Source organism: Apis mellifera, linkage group LG10 (assembly GCF_003254395.2).
Source record: "Apis mellifera strain DH4 linkage group LG10, Amel_HAv3.1, whole genome shotgun sequence".
NCBI classification, from domain to species: Eukaryota; Metazoa; Arthropoda; class Insecta; order Hymenoptera; family Apidae; genus Apis; species Apis mellifera.
In genome coordinates, this window is record NC_037647.1 from 11,655,105 (window position 1) to 11,676,388 (window position 21,284).

Below are 21,284 nucleotides of genomic sequence, written 5' to 3' on the forward strand. Positions count from 1 at the left end.
AGCGGAATAAAACAGGAAATTTTAGAATTTTAAAAATTTTAATAAAAATATTGCACGTATTCCCATCCTCCTTGCAGAAATTTTCTTGAAATTCATCGAGGTAAGTATAAAAAATTATTTCGAGAAGAGAAAAGGAAAAGAAGATTTTTAAATCGATCAATCTTTTGTGAACTTCATCCTAGTGATGATTAAAGAAAAATTTTTTTTTTTAATCATATAAAGTGTGATTTAATTATAATATGTATTAATTTAATCATATAAAATGTAATTAAAGCGTTGATCCATTTTTCCAACAAGCTTGAAACATGTTGAAATAATATAAAAATTCGATACGCGAATAAATTTTCGCATTTTTAAAAGCGAATGTTAATCATATAATCATGCAATCAACGTTGATCCGCTTGCACGGCAACAACGTTAAAATAACAATAAAAACTCAATATCTGGGTTTTAAAATTTCTTCCCTTTATTTTATTCACTTTGCAACTGCTATTAAGTATATACGTTGTATGTCGAAACGCCACACTGTACAGGATACTTCGCAACGAGATACAAGACAATTTTACAAAAATGTTCACTTCAACGTTGCTAAATAAGCGATCACGTCCTTACGCTCGTCAGCTTTTTTAATACCGGTGAACACCATCCTCGTGCCGGGAACGAAATCCTTCGGTAAACGTAAATATTCGTCCAGCGTGCTCTCGTTCCACACGATGTTTTTGTTCTTCATCGCGTCGGTATAATTGAATCCGGCCGTGGCTGGAATCAACAAACCGTAAACAATACTCGTATACACTCGTATTCCAATGTATTTGTTTCTCTCTCGAAAGTAAACAAAGTAAATGAAAAAGAAAGAAAGAAAAGGAAAAACAAAAATATATATATATATATATATATATATTTATTATATACGTACTTCCACACGTTTTGCCAAATATTCCAAAAAGATTCGGACCTACCCTGTGTTTCTCATTTTTACCGACGGTATGACACATCGAGCACATTCTCACGAACAATGTTTTCCCCTTAACCGGATCTCCCATCTTTTCTATTTCGTTTCCCCCCGAAACGAAAAGAGAGAGAGAAAAAAAAAAGGTTATATCAATGATATAACGACGTTAATTAATTCGAGGTTAATTAATCGTATCATTTTATCGATCGAGATACGACGTGAAGTTTTACCCGGAATAAAATGTACATATTTATTCGCTATTACAATTCTGACATTATAATTTTCAAAATCCAAATCGAGATCGATAATCTATCGAATTATTTTCGTTTCTTTTTTCGAGATCGTGCGTAGAAAGGAAAAACTAAAGGCGCACTATAAATGTTCTCGAAGGTTGGAAGGAATATTCTCATGGAACATGATGGAGAAGGACAGAACATTATCTTATAAATGAAAATAAAATCGGACGGATAGAAATCGAGCTATGAAACAAAAGAGGAGGGATTTTGCCAATTTTATTTTTACATCGTTCGGTGTATGTATATTTCAACGAGATAAATCGTTGACAAATTTACATTTAAAATTGTGTTGGAATTATTTAAATGAAATATTATTTCATTTACACATTCAATAATAAAATAATAATTTTCGATGATTGACTCTTCTCTATTTTACAAAATTTTGCATATGTATATTTTTATAAATAATAAAGTAATTTCTCTTTTGTACAAAATATATATATATATATAGCAAATGCGTGCGTTTGTATATATACATACATATACATATATATACAGAGCACAACAACAATGTCTTTCTCTCTCCTTCTTTCAATCCGTAGAAAAGGGAGCGGAAGTTTGGGCGGCAATTTTATTATCCGCCCGTTCCTTCCTCCTCTTTAATAAATCAACCGAGAAGAATTGTACTGCCCAGGGGATAACGAACAGGACGTTCATTAGAATAAGGGCGAGCTGGCAAACGACGAAACTGTTGGTCCAATCCTTCATGAATCCTGAAAAGGAAAAATATATAAAAATATATTTTTAAAATTCTTCCCCCCCTTCCCTTCTGACGAATAATAATAAATGTTTGTTTTATTATTATTACTAGGCGCACGTGTCTCTCTCTCTCTCTCTTGTGCGTTATTGTTGTTGAGGTTATTCGAACGGAAATCGCCTATTGGATTTTTACTTACTTACCAACGATCGGGCCGCACACTATAGATATTATTCCGTTAATAGCGCCGGCAATACCGTACGCCGAGGCGAATTTATTTATACAAACGTCCTCTATGATAACTAACGGTTGAGGGACCAACAACCATGATCTGACCATTCCTATAATCGTTATCATCACAAAGATGCCGACCAACGTTTCATTGTACATTAAGTAACCTGAAAAATAAATTCATATGTATATATATATATATATTATGGTTCAATAAAAAATTTAATTTAAAATAGAAATTTTTTAGACGAGAATTAATGATTTGTTTCTTCTTCGATGGATGTGAGAGAGAAGAATGATTTTGAATTTTTTTTTTTTTTTTTTTTTTTTTTTTTTTTTTACGTTTACGTTTACGTTTACAGTACGTGTAATTTACTAACCAATTTTTGCGAACGCCATGCCAATCATAGCGACGAAGAATATATATTTCGCTTTGATTTTTACCAACAAAGTGAAAATTGCGAGCAAAATCTTGGATACTAATTCCGCGGTTGCGCAGACGGTAATTGCCAAGGCCGCTTGACTTTTCGTGTAACCACTGTTGGTCATCATCAGTGGCAAAAGGTAAGAAAATATGAAGTCGCTCGACAACACGAAACTGATTCCCATACAAATGTTTATGAAACCGCAATTCTTTAAAAGCGAGACATCCAGAAGTTCTTCCCAGATTTCTCTGCATTGTTGAAAATATATACATATATTTTTTTTATTATTCCTCATCTTTCTCATCTTCCGTGGAAATTTGAATTTTTTATTTATTTATTTGTTTGTTTGTTTTTTTTTTTTTTTAAGCGAATTAATCACGACGAAAACATGTTTTTACATGTAGGTTTTTTTTCTTTTTTATATTCTATTATTCTAAGAAATAAGAGAGAGAACGTTGAAAAATAATTTCACGTACTGTAGAGAACGTTTACCGATATCCTTTTTCTCTTCCATCGAAACTTGCACTCCCTTCTCTATTTTCCTCACTTTCGTCCCGTCCGAGTGATATTGCCTGGTGTCCCCTAGACTTCCGATCCCTGTCACCAAATTCATCAAACTTGACGAGGAAAACGCGGATAAACGTTGCGTCAACAATTCACGCATCGATTTAGATTTCATTCGATTGTAAATTCTGTCTTCGATCTCGGATATCGAGGCTACCCTTTTCGCTGGAGTCTTTAACAAAAAAATATAAATAAAATAAATTTAATGATAAATAAAATATATTTCTTCGTATGAGCGTATGAATTTCCATACACGCGAACTACATGAAAGAAAGAATAATTCTAAAATTTACTAGTTGATAAATAAACGTTATTCGAGCATTTTAATAAGTAAATCACTTAAAGTAGTAACTTTACTCGAAACTAGTTACTTTTTCAACTCAATGCCCAGTTCCGTTTGAGAATCACTGCGCATCCCCACTACCTCGTCCTGTCCTTCGTGTCCTACGTGTAGAGAGGTTTGCTCGCCGCTAGGAATACCGCTCTGTCGATTTAAACTTTCCATTTTTTGATCTTTCTTTTTCTTTCTTCGTTCCGAGGCGCATTATACTCTTTAAATTCTTTTTTTCTTTTTTTCCCTCAAAAACCTTGTTATCAATGTACCCTTATATTTACCAACTCGAGCAGAGAAATCGAGAAATTAAAAATTCACTTAGAAAAATGCGGAACGATAATATCGAATAACATGCTCTTTTTCTTTTTTCCCCCGTCGGAGCGGCATCTGTCGACCAAAGTTGCTCGATCGATAATTAAGATACACATTTTCCGTTTATCGACCCTTCCCACCGTCTCTATATACCGCCGCGCGAGGTATTTATCGCATACCCTCGCTACTTTCCCCTCGCGTAAACACGTCTTTCTCGATATTTCTCCCAACAGCAACGAATTCGTACGACACGCGCAAAACTTACTTTCAACGTTTCAATCAAAAGCGGAACCTGTTTTCCACTCTCGTCCTTGAGGCTCGTTAAGCTGCTGCATCTCGTTTTTATAGGGGCTGTTATAAAGTCGCTGTAACGACGATCCGACGCCGGTATCACACCACGCAATTTCCACTCCTCTTTCGCCCTCCTCTTCTCCGCCCTGACGTCTTCCGGCTTCCTCGCGTGCCACTCAACGGGATGCATCATCGTCATACCGACGATGGAGTTCAAACTCATGGCGCCCGTCATCAACGCGGTCCCTCCACACAAATCACCAAACACACGGTATTACGCCATATTTACATCGCGAATAATTTTTTTTTTTTTTCGTTTTTCACTTACCTCGAAATCCGTACATTTTCATCATTTTGTCGATGCATATGGGATACGCGATTCCACCGAGGCCGATGATCACTTGGGCAGCGCTCATCACCTAAAACAGGAGAGGAAGAAGAAATTTCGTCTAAAAAAGAAATTGGGGATACGAGTTTCGTCCGAGTTTGCGCAGAGCCTTCCCCCTCCACACTGCTCCTTCACGTACCGGCGCCCTCTTCTTCACGAAGTACGCGTTAAAGTTCGTGTTGCAAATGGTGAAGATCAGGCCGAGCCCTAATCCTTGCAGGAAATTTATGAACGCCATCTCGTACACGTTCCGCACGAACGCGAGGCACACGTTCGGAAACGAGAACAGCATCGCCCCGACCACCCCCACCGGCCTCATCGAATACCTCTTGAGCAGAGTGTTGGTCATCAAACCTGGATTAATAAAAATATCGTTACGATTATGATTATTATTTTTGATCCTTGTAAATATTTTATAATATTATAATATATATAATATTTATATTATTTTATAGAAGGGACAGAATTGTAATAAATTCCTTTTATAAATAAACGAAGAACGAAGAGGTAGAGAATTTGAGGCGTTATTTTGAAAATTAACGAAACATTCTTTCAAATATTATATATAATATTTATATATAATATTTATATATAATATTTATATATAATATTTATATATAATATTATTAATATTTATATATAATATAATTAAACATAATTTTTGACATATAATTTATTTTATTTTTAATTATTTATTTATTATTTTTTTTTTTTTTGATAATTGAAAATCTACAATTAGATTTGTTTCATCTTTAAAATTAAAAAGTCTTATCTAACATTCACTCGGATAAGATTTACATAACTGCCGGTGGGTGGACGCTTATCAGTAATAATTTCCAGCGTTGAATATATACGTTTACGATTGTATCTTTATTCGTTGGGAGGCATTACGATAAATAATTCGATTAAAAACAAGTAATTTTTATTATAAAAATCGCACCCTCCGATGAGAAGGACGTAAGATAAAAATTAATTTTTTATCAGAAAATTTCAGTTTCTATAATTATCATTGATAACGTAAATATCAATGAGGAAATGATACTGGATGCGCATTCGAAGCTGTAAATTAAAGGAACGCTTTATTTGTCCGCGGAGATATGATTCCGCTTCCTGGCGCCTTCGGAAGACGCGCTCGTATATCAAATAAACGTATTAAGCGTGTCGTATTATGCGATCAAAATTACGTTACTTTACGACGATTTGTTTTTTAACGAAAGCAGCAATGGAACGAAAGGTATTTATGTTTTAATTATATCGCGACGCTTTGTTGACAGATAAAAAAGGATAAAAGAAAAAAAAAAAGGATCGCATCGTTATTCATCCACTTACCGGCGATAGAGAACGAGACCATGAAAACGGAATTGAAAAGTGTCATAGCGGTACCGGCTTGGCCAGTTTCTTCCAATAAATCGCCGAATATTATTCCAAACGACGAGGTTGGCCCGAACGTCGTAATCTACAAAAAAAAGAAAAAGATAAATCTTCCAAATATTTTCTCGTTTCGAAATAAATCGAAAGGACGTGTGTACAATACATCGTATGTTAGATAAGATTAGACGATCGAATACAATTTCTTTTTACACCGAACCTTTCGTTCGTTATACGTAAAATAATCGCGCAATTTTAATAAAAAAAGGAATACTGACGAAGATCAGTATCATGGCTATGGCGACCATCCATCCCCAACCACCATCGGGAGCCAAATCTTCCAACGTGATCTCGTCTTCGTCCTCCTCTCTCTCCTTTCCATCCATAGGTAACAACGCGGTATTATTTCGAACCTCCTTCTCATCCTCGTTGAAAATTCTCGTCTCTATCGCCGCTTTCCCATTCGTTTTAGTCACCGTCATATTTTTACCCTCTAAAATCAAAAAATATTCCTTATATATAATATATGTCATATTATATATATTATTCCTTCGATTCATCTCTCTATCTCTCTCGCTCGACAAGATTCAAACGTTCGAAGCGAGAAAGTAGGATAATCGATAATAACGAAGGAATTTTTAAAGGAAACAAACTGCGTTACCGATTGAGAAAAACGTTCGAAGCGAAAAAGTAAGGACATCGAACGTACGAAATGAAGTAGGTAAATGGACAAGGATCTTACCGATTGAGAAAAGTCTACTCGTTCCAGTATCGATGAAAAGAAAGTTAAAGATGAATGATACAATAATGAATAAATAGACACGGGAGCGCGGCCGGATGGTTTTTAACTGAGCAGGAACAGGGTAGAAACCAATTCGAAGAATCTTTCTTATCTATGTACACAATGTCAACGTGCTAAGCACCTATCCTTAATGAGAATGAAATATTGCTATCGTAGGAATTAGGAAATCATCCGAGGAGAAGAGAGAGAGAAAGATCGTAAATGAAATTTTGCAATAGTAACGTTATCGCAGACAGATAATAACAACGAAATAACAACAACAATACGAACAACGACGTATCATCCTCCTAGATATGGTGTTTCGTTTAGCATAAATTCTTATTTCTTTTTTTTTTTTTTTTTGAGAATAATTTATTTAAAACTAAGATAATTAATTTTAAAAATAAGAAAATATTTTTATTTTTAAAATACGCTAATTATCGCTCGATTTGTTTGTGAAATGTGAAAACATGGTATTCTCGAAATTAAATTCGAAAAAATTTAAATCTCAATTAAGAGTCTGATTGGCTCTGGGTTTTGGGCGAATTGGTTGTTAAAAAAACGAAATATAAAAAAAGAAGCATCGATCAAAGTACATTTGCGATGGAAAAAAATAAATTTACTTTGCAAACCGCAGCGGTTTGTGTACATACACACCGCAAGTAATTCAAACCATTGGCAAAAAATATTCTTAGCAATATATTCTCTTGCATGTTAATTAATCGCGCGTTTATTTCTATTGAAATTAAATAGGCATCGTTCCTCATATATTTTCATATAAATTAATAATAATTAACGTACCTTGTTGTTCAACCTGTTGTTTCGAATCGTGGACTCAACGTGTCGGTTGCAATGGAGAGAAATTAGAGTAGCACTGATAATACCAACAATGTCAATATTGAAGGTGATAATGCAATTTACTTTTGAAATATTTAATTTTATGAACTGTGTTAAACCAATACCTATATATAATTTTACTACATACGTATTCCTGAAAATTAGACGCGAAACAATTTCAAAACCAAACATTTCGTACGTTATTCCTGATTCTTTATTTTCTTTCGAGAATCATAAATCATTTTGCTTATTTTTCGCTACAACGTTATTTTATTTATTTTCATTTATATAATTACATCTCTAATCATACTCTATAAATCGAATGTCGTTGATCGTTTTTTTATTAAAATTCTTTTTTAAAAAAAAAAATTCCTTCCTTACCTTTCATAGAAGAAAAAGATTCGAAATATATATTGTAGGAAACGGGATAGAAGAGACTCGAAGAACGATCAACAGTAATCCATTTTGCGTCAGCTTTGTCGATTAATCCATTCGATATTTCGAATTCCTCTCAAAAATGGAAGAAAACGAACGGTGAAACGAGACCCACTACGACAACCTCGATCAATTCACAACTTTCGCACATTTTTCGCGAAAATCGTGCCACTCTACCACTTGCACAAAGTTTGGCTACGAGATAAATCCCCGCGACACCTGGCATAATATAAATATATAGAAGCGTGACGTTCAAGCGACGAAAAATTGGACTGGATTCGATCTAGTTGCTCTCGTGCCACGCGAGATGGAAGCGAACGATGCGACACCACGGATTGCGTCGAACAAACGAAACCAACCAAGTAATAAGATAGCCTCCGTTTCGCGCTTCCTTTCCTCCTCAAACAATTCTCCACCACTTTGGAAGCGATAAACAAAGCGGAAAAAGGATGCGCGCGTTGTCGACACAGTGATTCAAATGATGTATATTATTATGCAAAATTCATTTTCAACTGAATAAACAATAATTTTTTAATGCGTAAACAAATATACATTAAAATATTAAATCCTTTTTTTCAACGTTTAGGGAAACGATGGGTCACATTAAAATAGTCAAGAAATATTTTGTATGTAAATTTATTAAGAAGTATTCGAATTTCACAGATATAACATCTCGAAATATTTATTTTTAATTTAAATCGTTATAAATTATCGATAAATTTTTTTTTTTAAATTAAACTTAAACTTAAGTTTAATTACTTTGTATTGAAAATTTACGGAATTTTAACGATTCGTCAATGATTTTTTATATATGTTCCATATCATTCCACGCGATAAGAGTGGAATGTATGAAAATTTTCTATTTTTTTTTCTAAACTATATTAAAATTAATTTATATATTGATTTATATATATTTGCTACTTAGCAGATTCTAATCCAGCCATTGATATTTATTAATTTTAAGCTATCTATTGTTAATAATAATATTCCTAAATTGGCAATTTTTGTATTCCTCTCAATTTGACCTGCATACATACATGTCTTCTTTTTGCTCTTTTCATTTTATCATTACTTTGTTAAATTGTCACTATTCAAACCCATATTTGGCCCGTATCTATCGGATAATTTATAAGATAGGATAACATCTTTTTCTTAACACCCGTTTCTTCCAATTCTCAACGTCCAGTTTATCGTACTATTGCTTTCTAAATTAATCGCCTGCCACAACTTTTTTGCTACATCCGCCACTTAAGATCGCAAAATCAAATATTCGTATATTTATATATTTTATTAATCACTATTTTTTTTTCTTACAATCTTTTTTTATTATATACACTTTTGAATGAAATTAACAAATTAAAAGTATTGTTTTTAAAAAAACATTTTGTCCAATTAACTCCTAGATTTTTCGACAGTTCGCGTTTTCTTTCTCAAATGTTCTCGAAGAGAAGAGAACGTTGAAGATCGCGCGTGGGATCCTTTTTTCTTACCAAACTGTCCTTATCGATTATGATTATCATCGCATTATCTTCGATGAAATCGCGCGTAGGAAGATAGCGAAGATAGCGAGTGTATCCACGCGAGACCAGAGTTGGTTGTCATAGAAAGAACGTGTTGCCATAGTGAGATTTTTTTTGTGCGTAATATTAATAAAATTACTCGATCGAATTTTCAACGAAACAAGCTTTTTAACGTAAGATTGATTAACAAGCTTTCTTAAAGATTCCTCGAAACCAATTATTGATCTGTCGAGTTAATTATTGTTATTTATTTATTTATTTTTTCAACTCTAATCGTTTCTTTTCGAGATTCGAAGTTAACCAAAAAAAAAAAAATTCTACGAATCGATTGAAATCTTCCCCCGCGTGCACGTTTTATCTTTCACGATCGATTTCTTGCGGTTACGTGTCATTGAAGGAATATTGTATCTCTGACAAAATAGTTTAACGATATCCTTTATTCTCGAAAAACTGTATCTTTTTTTTTTATTCTCGATTTATCATTTAATTTAAACTGGATAAAATCTTCGAATCGAAGAGAAAGAAAAAAATAATTTCGAGATAAAGTAGAAAAAAGTTTTGATTCTGTAAAAAAAAAAAAACTCAAGAGAGAAAAAAGAAGAGAAACAAAGGCGTTATTTTTTTTCCGTTTTAAATGCAAATGTGCAAATAGTCGAGTTCAAATGGTATAACTTTTAACTCGGTGTCTATAATTGAGTTATAATTGCAACGATCGCTTCGACGACAAAGTTACACAATTTTAAATATATATTGCCTTAAATATTTTTCCTCGGATAATTTTCCATTTAATCGGAAAATTTTACTTTATTCACACGGTGGAAAATTACGTAAAGTTGATTTGAAAATAAACGAAAAGAAATTGAAGAAACGATGAACGAGAAACTTTGAATATATCGATAAACGTTCTCTTTTTCTTCCTTTCTTCTTTTCTCTTTCTTCCAACTCCATCGATGTAAAATTAATCACTGCACTGGCACGACGACGAGTGTGTCATTATTTGTACTCTATTAGTTGATCAAATATGAAATCGATTGATCGCACTGTAATAACTACTAGTGAAAATGAATTTAAACGATCTTTATTACAAATTAAAAAAAAATGACGAAATACACACACGCGCACAAAAATATAATACTGTTATCGAACTCTTTGGAACACTTGGAAAAAAAGACAAAACGTTTCTCTCTTCCTCCTTCTACGAGAATATCGATAATATCTAGAAGCAGCTTGCTCGACTTTTTTCCTTTTTTCCTTCTTCTTCTTGAAACATAACGAGAGACAATTCGCACAATTCCAATGTGATGAATATTTCATATTGCAAAATTCTTTTTTTTTTTTACAAAACGTGGCGGGAGAAAAGGACGCGACGAGTATTTTTCCGTGGGACGAAGAGGGGCGACGCGATCAACTACTGCTGATGATCGTGCTGGCTCGAGCGTGCGTGTGCGCGCGCAACAAGTGACTCGCCAGTGCGAGTCGATCGAGGCGAAGAAGAGTAACGCCGGTGTGTGTCGATATACGCGTTGAGCGGATTACGTTGAGCGAAGAACGGGTGAAATGGAAGAGGCGGCGACATAATCGATCGAGATATGGAATAATCAACGGTGCGGTGCCGCTCGACATTTGCCCGCCACTTTCGTTCAATTCGTCCGACGAGCTCCTCCGTACGCGGCAGGAAGAGAACAAAAAAAAGAAAAAGATAAATCGAAACACGATGAATCGTGAGAAAAGGAAGGGGATCGATGGAGGTTGGGGGTGGTTGGTTTGTTTCGGAAGCAGCCTTATCTCGGTGAGTTGACTCTCGGTCTCGTTCTTTAATTATTCTTCCTGATTTTTTTTTTTTCGATATTCGAATTTATTTCTCGCGAAATTTCAGAAAATAATTATTCATCGCAAGTAATTAAACGGAAGGAAATCTACATTTGATTACAATTTCCACGCAATGACGGCATGCTTTCCTATCTGCCAATTTTTATATCAATTTTATATCAATTATCGTTGTTATCTATGAGCTTGTTTTTTTTTTTTTTTTTCATTCTTTTAATTTTTATACAACTCGTATCGAAATCAATCGCTGTACACGTGATTTTTAATAATATACTTTTCCAGCTCTCTTTAAGATCCTTGGATCCCTCGTTTGGCCTCCTTTTTCACGATCTCTTCGTAGAGCTCGATATAGATTCGATGGAAGCATCTTTGATAATGAGCATTCTCGACGCTATCGTCAATTTTTCCGGTATGTAAAAAAAAAAAATAATAATAATAATAAATTTAAGGAACAATGTATATTCAATTTATTTGGAATTAATTTATTTTATCATCGATTCAGGCCTTTTGGTAGGACCTTTGTTGAAGAAGTACTCTTATCGACAAGTATCTTTCTTTGGATCTCTTTTAAGTTGTAGCGGACTGATATTGACATCGAGGGCAAATAGCATGATCCATATCATTTGTACTTATAGTATTTTGGCAGGTAGGTAGGTAGGTGATAAGCCTTTGGAACAAATTTTTTTTACGAGCAACTGTTCTAACATTTGTACAAACGGATAGAAAGAGAGAGAAAATAAGTCGAAGATATAGAATAAAATTAATCGAGTTGAGAAATTTCCAAAAATATGCAAAATTGTCTATATTAGATACGAAAAGAAATATTCTTCGTTGCACATACTTAATTTTCAAAAAAAAAAAAAAAAAAAACGAAGATTCAATCGATTTAAGCTTTTTGCATATTTTTACATGTAAAAGTATTCTTATCGATAGTTCATTCGTATCTAATCTAAATTCGAAATATTTTTCGTATTCTCGAGTTACGTAACATCCTTCCACAATAAATTGTAAAATTAATATTTTTCGTTAATTTTCAACAGACCGAGTCATCCAAAATGTTGAATAAATAAAATTAACGTACCTGTTAGGATTAGGAACTGGATTGGCGACCGCAGCATCCTTCGTCGCGTTGAACACATTTTTTGAGAAAAAGAGAGGACAAGCCGTAGGATTTTCTATGGCAGGCACAACATTGGCCATGATGGTGGTGCCCCAGGTAAAGCATATGCGAATAGATAATTTTTACTGATAACGAAAATAAAATTGCGAATTATCGATCGAGCCAGTGATTGATAATCTTTCTAAATAATTTCGATGAATTAGTTGCGAATATAAATCTATCTTTTGTTCCAGAATGATTTCAGAATAGGAATGAACAGATAAGTTATGCAAAATTATGTTATATCGATGATTTCTTCCTCCTCTTGTAGTTGATACATCTTCTTTTGGATGCTTACGGGTTTCGTGGCGCGATGTTAATCGTTGGAGGATGGGCATTGCACTCCGCTGTAGGCGCTTGTTTATTACGTCCGCTTCGAGTCGAAAGTTCAAAACCCCTTGGGAAGGTAGGTTTTTTTATCCTACTTGTGTTTCTCATTTCTTTAACTTAGCTTTTTCTTTCTTTCTTTTTTTTTTTTCATTTTTCTTTTCAATTATCTCGCGTGATAAGATTTCTTTTCAAATGGTTGAACGAAATTCCTTCTACAGCCCGTAAATAATTCCTCAGAGAATGACACGTTGCTACGGTTAAACGATACCGAAACGACGAAAAAGGTGGAATACGGTACGAATGATTGCGAAAATAATACCGCGGCGTACGAGGAGATAAAGCAACACGGCAGAAAAGAAAACGAGTTGTTACGAAAAATAAAGGAAATTTTCGATTTGGATTTATTCAAGGATAGTATCTATTTAAACATAATCGTCGGTCTGAGTTTATATTATGTAGCCGAGTCCAACTTCAAACTGATGACGCCGTTTTTTCTGTCCAGCATAGGTAAGTGATTCTTAGAGAGAAACAAAATATAAACATTGGCAGCGTGGCGAAGGATGTGCCTAGCCTGGCAACATCCTAGCTACGGCACGCGGTGGGACGAGACGAACGAAAAAACGCGACGAACGAGCGACAAAGATCGATCGTGGCGTAAAAGAAGAAGAAGGACAGAATGAACAACAAACTTGCCCTTGTAAGAAATATCGATCGAACGAACTTTGTTAACGGATTTCGTTCGTCGTGTTTTTCTCTCGTTCGTTTCGTTCCACCGTGTGCCACCCATTTTTTAGAATTTTTTGGGACCTTTTGAAGGAACTTGATGGTCGATAGGAATGAGCAAAGCCGAGATCGCTTCCTGTTTATCGATAACTGCGTTCACCGACATTCTTGCCCGACTCACACTCCCAACCATATTCGATAGATTAAGATTGAAAAAGAGGGTCGTTTTCTGGACGTTTTCCATACTGGTTGGGATTGGACGATCGAGTAAGTTGAAAATTTATCTTTCTCGTCTTATCTCTGTTCGATTTCTTCTAATATCGTGTTTTGGTTTCCAGTAATGGTAATGCAATCGAAAGGGACATTTTTGATAGTGATATTCGTGGTAATAGGATTTTTACGGGGCGCAACTTTGGTGAATTTAAATCTCACCGTATCCGAGTATTGTTCCTTGAGCAAATTGCCGAGTGCCTTTGGAATGTTTATGGTGTTTAAAGGTTTATTCGTCATAATATTGAGTCCGTTGATCGGTACGTTTAACGTAATAATAAGAATCATGATTATTATTATCGAATAATAATTTTTCTTTTCCTTACAGGATACATCAGAGATTCCAGTAAAAGTTATGCAATTTGTATACATATGATGACGTTGATAATATGTACCATGTTTGTTACATGGAGTATTGAGTTTATATGCAAGATATTTAGGAAAGGAAAATCCGATTTAAATAGAAAAACGCAAGATGTATCGATGGAATGAATATTTAAATTTTATCAAAATCGATATACTATTCGTACATATAATTTTCGTAATTTTATTACAGACATTACGATGTCCATCTTGGATTATATAATGTTATACAATATACAATATTTTTAGACAAAGATGCGTACCTGACGTTTTATCATACCAATCAAATTCTATTTCGTGATACATATAGAATATTCAATTACTTAATTTTCTATTTTATATAAATGAATACAAATAAAAAAAAAAAAAAAAAAGAAGCGTGAGTCCATAAAATTTTCTTTCTATACCTTCTTCATATAAAACGTATAATATTTGATATTTAAAAAAAAAAAATCTTTTCAACTTTTTATCAATCGTTCTCAATTTGAATACGTTTTCGTCGTAAAAAAAAAACTTCTATTAAAATAAATAATTAATAAATATTTTAAAAATTGAAAAAAATATATTTACAAATGTAAAATTTTCCACGGAAAATCATGCTCGATTCTCCTTGGAATTATAAATGCTAATTCAATCATCGTACATTTACTTAATTACAAATAGTTTGGTTAATTCTCAAGAAACTGCATATAATAATTGCACATAATTGCATGTAAAAAAACTGAAAGAAAAATCATTTTTAAATCAACAATACTCGACTGCTCATTTTCGGAAATGAAATTCTTTTCTTAAAAAAAAAAAAAAAAAAAAAAAAAAAGACAAATTTAATTTTTTTAATTTAATTAAAAAAATTTACGAAACGCATACTTCCAATACTACAATTATTCGAAATATTATTTCGCGTACACAAGTCGATCGCAGATACCGCGATGGCGCGCGTAAATAAAGTCAAAGACCAGCCTCAGCCCGAGAAGTCGAGTCACGAAGCCGGTTTTTATCGGCTCGCTTCCCTTCATCGAGTCAGTCACAAACAGTGCGCAGCTCGGAGCGCGCGTTCCTCGTATATTTACGACGTTTCGAGATATCGAGCGAAAAATTCGACAAATATATATATATATATATATATATATATATACTTTTCGTTTTCCGGTGAAATACAACGCGATAGAAAAATCCAAATCAATTTGTAATTTAATCTTTTTTTCCACGCATGTACACTTTTTACACTGAATGATGAATCGCAATTTCGATCTCGATCTTGATTTCATTCGACATCGTAAGTGCTTCTTTTTTTTTTATTATTATTTCTTTGAAATATTAATCTCTTATCGTAAACACTGTTTTATTAAGTTTCGTGTGAATAATGAATAGCAAAATTGTATTGAAAAGTATTACCTTCATGAATATTTTAACGTGTTATGAATATCGGAGATCGCATGTTTCATATTCAATAAAATATAATTATCATTTATCATTATTTATATTTCATTAATTATCGCTTACTTTCATAAAAAAAAAATCTTATTTAACACGTATCTATTAACATGTATCTTTATCGCGTAAAGTTTACGGAAGTAAATATTCTTTTTTTTTTTTTTTTTTAGTTATATTATTATATATCATATTTTGAGAAGAAAAATTGATATGGCATGTCAAATTGTTTTATCGTTGATAATAAATTACCGAAGGATATATAAACTGAAGGAAGTCGTAGAAACTTGAAAAACTAGACAATCATGGAATATTATATCTTCTCGTATGAATATCTGGTAAGTAGATATTTTTCTTCTTCTTCCTTTTTTTTTTTTCTTATTTAACGTTACTCGACGAAGTATTTTACTTGTTGACAATGAAATTTCATATCGGTTGTTATTATGCACCGCTATAAATAATCGTTCATCTGAAATTTAAAGAAAAGTATCCAAGTGATCATTCGCATTTAACGTTGGATGTTAACTCAATTGGTTGGATTGTGCAGAGGGGTCATCAAACCATTATTAAACAATAGGTTTGAAATGGCATGGCGCAATATCGTATTCTTTGTTCCCTTTTGTAATCGAAGCACGTGTACCATCTTTTAATACACTTATATGTACAAAAGTAATAATTGTACTTTAAAATTATATTCGAATTCGTTTACTATTAAAAAATGATTATCTTACTACAATGGTATCATGCGATTAGAATGTTGTAATCGTTTTTCTATTTTCTTCTCGTTTTCGCGTTATCTTTTACAACTTGCATATCGTGATAAAATCTTATGATCAATATTTAATTTCACGATTTGTACGAACAAAATTATAAACGATTTTCTATTTCGTGTAAAATTTTCCCAATTATTCCACGCATGCTTCGATTAAAAAAAATTACTTTTTAATTAATATCTCGCGATTAATACTTTTAATCTAAATTTTATCTAATCAAAAGTCCATTGACCATCGATATATCATTCGGTGAAAAGATCAAAGAGGAATTACTCTCGATCTTAGATGATCAACGAGATGATCTTTCTCTTCGTTATATAAATAAATAAATAATACTTCTAAATTCTCTTCTCGATATTCGCTCTTTTTAATAACAAAAATATAATTTTACACGCAAACACACGTATCGTACGACTCTTTATAAAAGATTCGTTTAATATAAAAAGCAACGATCGAGCATCGAGCGACGAACGGCATCTCTCGATTCGATTTGCGCTCGGCTTGTAAACAATTTGCTCGCGCGCACATGTGTGCGTGGGCGTACACGTTTAACACTTATCCAACCTTAGAGCAGCGTATCTTATCATTTGTCCAATCCCGCCTTTGTATTTCGGTCGACACGTTTAAAGTTTGCAGTCTGCCACCGGCTTCGAGACGAGGCGAAGGAAACGAAGGCGAGGAACGCACTCCTCCTGCACGAATCCTTCTTCCGTTCTACGAGGAGAGAATCGTAAGGTGGATGTAGGAAGGAATCTAATCTCACGATCATGATCGATAAGATGTCACAAACTGATAGAGGATGGGCGTGGATAATAGTCGCCGGTGTCACTATCATTAACGTGAGTTTTCTCTTTATTTCCCCCCGCCCCCCTTTTCTTTTTTTGAAATAACGATTTCGTCCGGAGATATTAATATTTTGTCAACAAATTTTTTTCACGTATAATTATATTTCAAAACATGTATATTTGTATTTTTATTTTATTGATAACGTTTCGAAGGAATGGAAATATTTGAAACTAGTCCACTTAAGTTTTATTTATAAGAGAAAAGAATTAATTTCACGATTAATTAAAAAGATAAAGAAGAACATCGATCTATTTGTCGAGTTGTTGCGATATATTATATTTATCAATTTTATCAAAAAGAAGAAGAAGAAAAAGTTAGGATGCATGCAAATCAATGACTGACTCGTCGTGGAAACGTATATGTTGCAGCTAGCGATACTTCCGATACAACAAACTTTCGGTCTAATCTTTAGGGAACGTTTCTTCTCGCTCGGTATCACGGCCACGCAAACATCGTTAATTGTTCATCTGAATGGAACGATCACGTGCAGCCTGGGCCTGATAAGCGGCCCGATGATGAAGAGATTCACGTTCAGAAAAGTCGCGTTTCTCGGCGGTTTCATTGTCATCGTTGGAATCTGTGCAGCTGCATACGCGATCTCCTTGCCCTCCATTATCCTCACTTACTGCATTATCGTGGGTGAGTCGAATCGATGAATGTGCCTCTTTGTCTTTTTCCAATTTTTTTTTCCCATCCTCGTGGAAGAGATCGATTTCTCTCAAGAGAGAGAGAAAGAGAGAATTGAGATCTGTGATAAGAAAGTGGAAAATCAATTTCTAGGTATCGGCCACGGTATCATGTTCCCGGCCACGAATCTCGCCATGAACACGTATTTCCGAAAGAAGAGGAACATCGCCATGGGATTGTCGGTCACTTTGACAGGCCTTGGACCTATCCTGATGCCCCTTTTAATCGCGAAATTATTGGAAAACTACGCGACAACCGGCACTCTATTGATCCTCTCTGCCGTATCCATGCACTCGTTGATCGGAGCATCACTTCTCAAACCATTCGAGGAGAAACAAGTGAGTTTGATCGTATTTTCAAATGTATTTTCTTTCTTCTTCCACGCGATAATAACGTTCTTGGATGTATTTTCTTCTCTATATCTTTCAATCTATCGAGAAAACACGAGTTAAAAAGTATATCCTTCGTAAAACGTTTATTTTCACGCGTACTTTTGTTTCGTGGTATTTGTCACGTATATTCTCCTCGATGCATTAACGTAGGATCATAGAATCTAGAGAGAATTCTAACGTATCGATATAATAATAATAATAATAATAATGTTTTTATTTCTCGTAATAATTATACAAACTAGAATAAGCTAAAAATATTATGGATAATTTCGAAAGTATTTCAGTCTTGAATTATTATTCTAATATAACTTCTATAAATGAAAGTTCTTCTATTTATTATATTAGTTCTTCTATTACTGTGTGGTGGCAGAATCGTCAACAAAGCGTCTGAAGTGGGGATAGACGGTCCTAGCGAAGTACCCTATACCGACCCGTAAAACTTTCTTTCTTTCCAGCAGTGGGCAAAATAGTTCGTTGCATCTTTAAGGTTAGGTAGCGTTGTTTAACCGTTAGATATTTGATCTGTGATAGATTGCGAGAATAAAAAAGAGCAACGACACCGATGCAGCGAAAGAGATTACCGTGAAATTAAACATGGAGAATGGTATCGATCCCAATCATCGATTATTGGAAGAGGAATTGAAACGAAAAGAGAACGTGTCGAGCGAACGACAGGGGAACGTGGAAAACGCGAAAGAGGAGAAACAATCGATTTGGGCAGCGATTACGGAACACATGGATCTTGCCCTTTTGAAGGATGCCCGTTACGTGGCCGTTATTTTAGGTAATTTTTTTTAACAAAGAATTCGATAAGTAAGAATAAAATTTTTTTGATTCGTTCGAGAAATAGGGCAATGAATAAATATCGATACGGTTTCGATGGTACATTGATAAAAAAAATATTCGATAAGTATGTAGACAACTCGTCGAGTGAAAACAGATAAGAGCACTCAAAGTAAAGTAAAGTGTAACACAATGTATTGTGTACACAATAATTAAACGTTCGGTCGAAAAATGAAAGAGGAGAGAAAATTAATTAATAAATCGTACGTAAATTTATCTCCCAATAATAATAGCCACCTTTTTGAACAGGTATGGGAGTATCTTTAGTCGCGGAAACAAATTTTAACACGATGATACCTTTCGTTCTTACCGAACTTTCCGGCCTGGAAAGGACCTCGATCGCCACCGTCATGTCTATCCAAGCGATCTCGGACATCACCGGACGTCTCTGCGTCCCACTTTTGGCGCAGAAGGCCGGTTGGACGTCGAGGAATCTATACGTGGTTTCCCTGATAGGATCCACCATTGGAAGGACCAGTACGTAAAAGCAACGTAAAATATTCGAAATCGACCCCTTCTCGCCAACCGATTTACCATCTGCTGGGTGGGTTGATTTCAACTTATTATGGTAATCTGTGAAATTAACGAGTGGGATCAATTTTTTTTCTTTTATCTTACGTACCATTAGAAAGTATGTATATATATATATTTATCAAGTTCTTTCTTAATTATTAAGATAAAATTGATTTCAATAATTTTTCAATCTTTCAGTATTGTCAACTTGGGGAAATACCTACGTGGTGGTGATTGGTGTCGCATTGATTATTGGGATCGCGAAAGGAACAAAAGCGGTCTTCCAAACGTTAATAATTCCCGATTACGTGTCTCTGGAGAGATTACCGGCTGCATACGGAATGCAAATGGTTTGCAATGGAATTTTATCTATTACCATAGGCCCGTTTATAGGTAAAGAGATATTTTTAATCCTATCTCTTGTTATTGGACGAGATATTAAATATGATTTTTCTCTTCCAAGGTTTGGTACACGACTGGATGATGAGCTACGTCGTTGCTCTCCATTTCACATCAATCTTGAGCCTTTCTTGCGTTGTTTTATGGTACATAGGAGGACTTTGGCAATTTCGCAAAGATCCCACGAAAGAAGAAATGACTGAAGCATAGGCGAAAAACTTTTTATTGATTTCAATAATCTAATCTAGATTATGGATGATTATTTTTATTCGGGAGAAAAGATAAAAATAATTGATGCATGATATTAAGTGACAAATTTTTATATATAGTAAAAATTCTAAAAATAAAAATTACGTAGGATAAATTGCAACAATATTATAAAAAATTGAAAGGAAACTTTATTTTCATTTGAAAAAATTTTATATTATATACTTTAGCAAATTCTTGACTGATTGTTTTGTAATGTTAAATACAATTTTTGAATAACAAAAAAAAAAATTTTAATGTTTAATGATATATATTTGTATAAAATATACAATTGTGTGATATATTGTAATGTATACAAATGTAAGATAATTATTCGACTTTTAATTAAATTGCTCGTTGCAAAGAGCAAAGATGTTTAAAAATATTATTACTATATTTTTTACGTTACAATATCCACGAAATTTTTACTCCACTTTAACAATATGTGAAATATCCACAACCTTCATTTAATTGTGACATCTTATTCGTTATCACGCTGAAAAATATTTTGGAAAAAAATTTTATAAAATTATTATTTATATTTTTATCCTCGAAATATAAAAATGAAGAAAAATCACATCGAATTATGTAACGTAATGGATGGATTCGATGTGTCATTTTAGAACATCGTGCCTTGAAGCGTTCAACATTTTCTAGTTGCCTGGGATTAGATTCGAGCGAGTTCATGCATAACCGGTAATCAGAATTGGCAACGCTTATCAGAAATTGTAGCGTAATCAGAGATCACTAATGGCGTAGAATGCGCGCGAGCGCTCCGATACGAGCAGCTTTCTTTTCTACTTGTAGGTGAAGATGCAAGAACCAGTATCTGCGTTCACCAGCGACCACGGCAAACTGGTATTTTGCCAACTAGTAATCGGGCGAAACGATGCTCCAATAATCCAATCCTATCCACCTAACGGAATGGTATAATGCTTTACCTTTAGGCTAAAATTATTTAGACAAAGATATATCCGTTTGAAAAAACTCGGCAAAATTTTCCTTCCAGAATATGTGCGGGCAAGTAAGAATGATTGTCGCAAAAATGTAT

The 21,284-nt window shown here is 33.9% G+C and overlaps 3 protein-coding genes across 6 annotated transcripts; 1 reads left to right on the forward strand and 2 right to left on the reverse strand.

Annotated features, from left to right (window-relative positions):
- Positions 1 to 444: 444 nt before the first annotated feature.
- On the reverse strand, positions 445 to 1,576 carry LOC724543 (cytochrome c, testis-specific-like). The gene is made up of 2 exons (XM_001120432.4): positions 917 to 1,576; positions 445 to 759 (listed from the first exon to the last, which is right to left on the reverse strand). The coding sequence occupies exons 1-2, from the start codon at positions 1,041 to 1,043 to the stop codon at positions 575 to 577; spliced, it is 312 nt and encodes a 103-aa protein (XP_001120432.1). The 5' UTR covers positions 1,044 to 1,576; the 3' UTR covers positions 445 to 574.
- Positions 1,577 to 1,777: 201 nt separating this feature from the next.
- On the reverse strand, positions 1,778 to 8,263 carry LOC408272 (monocarboxylate transporter 7). Of its 4 annotated transcripts, none has more exons than XM_006569158.3 (10): positions 7,858 to 8,263; positions 6,137 to 6,351; positions 5,820 to 5,946; positions 4,630 to 4,844; positions 4,431 to 4,521; positions 4,077 to 4,348; positions 3,078 to 3,337; positions 2,557 to 2,849; positions 2,149 to 2,343; positions 1,778 to 1,961 (listed from the first exon to the last, which is right to left on the reverse strand). In XM_006569158.3, the coding sequence occupies exons 1-10, from the start codon at positions 7,862 to 7,864 to the stop codon at positions 1,780 to 1,782; spliced, it is 1,857 nt and encodes a 618-aa protein (XP_006569221.1). In that variant the 5' UTR covers positions 7,865 to 8,263; the 3' UTR covers positions 1,778 to 1,779. The 4 variants fall into 4 exon arrangements, with proteins under 4 accessions (XP_006569221.1, XP_006569222.1, XP_006569224.1 ...); XM_006569159.2 differs by lacking the exon at positions 7,858 to 8,263 and adding an exon at positions 7,441 to 7,519; XM_006569161.3 differs by lacking the exon at positions 7,858 to 8,263 and adding an exon at positions 6,601 to 6,720.
- A 1,783-nt stretch (positions 8,264 to 10,046) lies between these two features.
- On the forward strand, positions 10,047 to 20,618 carry LOC410179. The gene is made up of 16 exons (XM_006569156.3): positions 10,047 to 11,220; positions 11,541 to 11,667; positions 11,761 to 11,904; positions 12,347 to 12,474; positions 12,689 to 12,823; positions 12,966 to 13,254; positions 13,582 to 13,737; positions 13,809 to 14,000; positions 14,069 to 14,165; positions 16,863 to 16,896; positions 17,522 to 17,792; positions 17,934 to 18,178; positions 18,764 to 19,016; positions 19,325 to 19,552; positions 19,787 to 19,981; positions 20,052 to 20,618. The coding sequence occupies exons 1-16, from the start codon at positions 11,146 to 11,148 to the stop codon at positions 20,195 to 20,197; spliced, it is 2,715 nt and encodes a 904-aa protein (XP_006569219.1). The 5' UTR covers positions 10,047 to 11,145; the 3' UTR covers positions 20,198 to 20,618.
- The last annotated feature ends 666 nt before the right edge of the window (positions 20,619 to 21,284 follow it).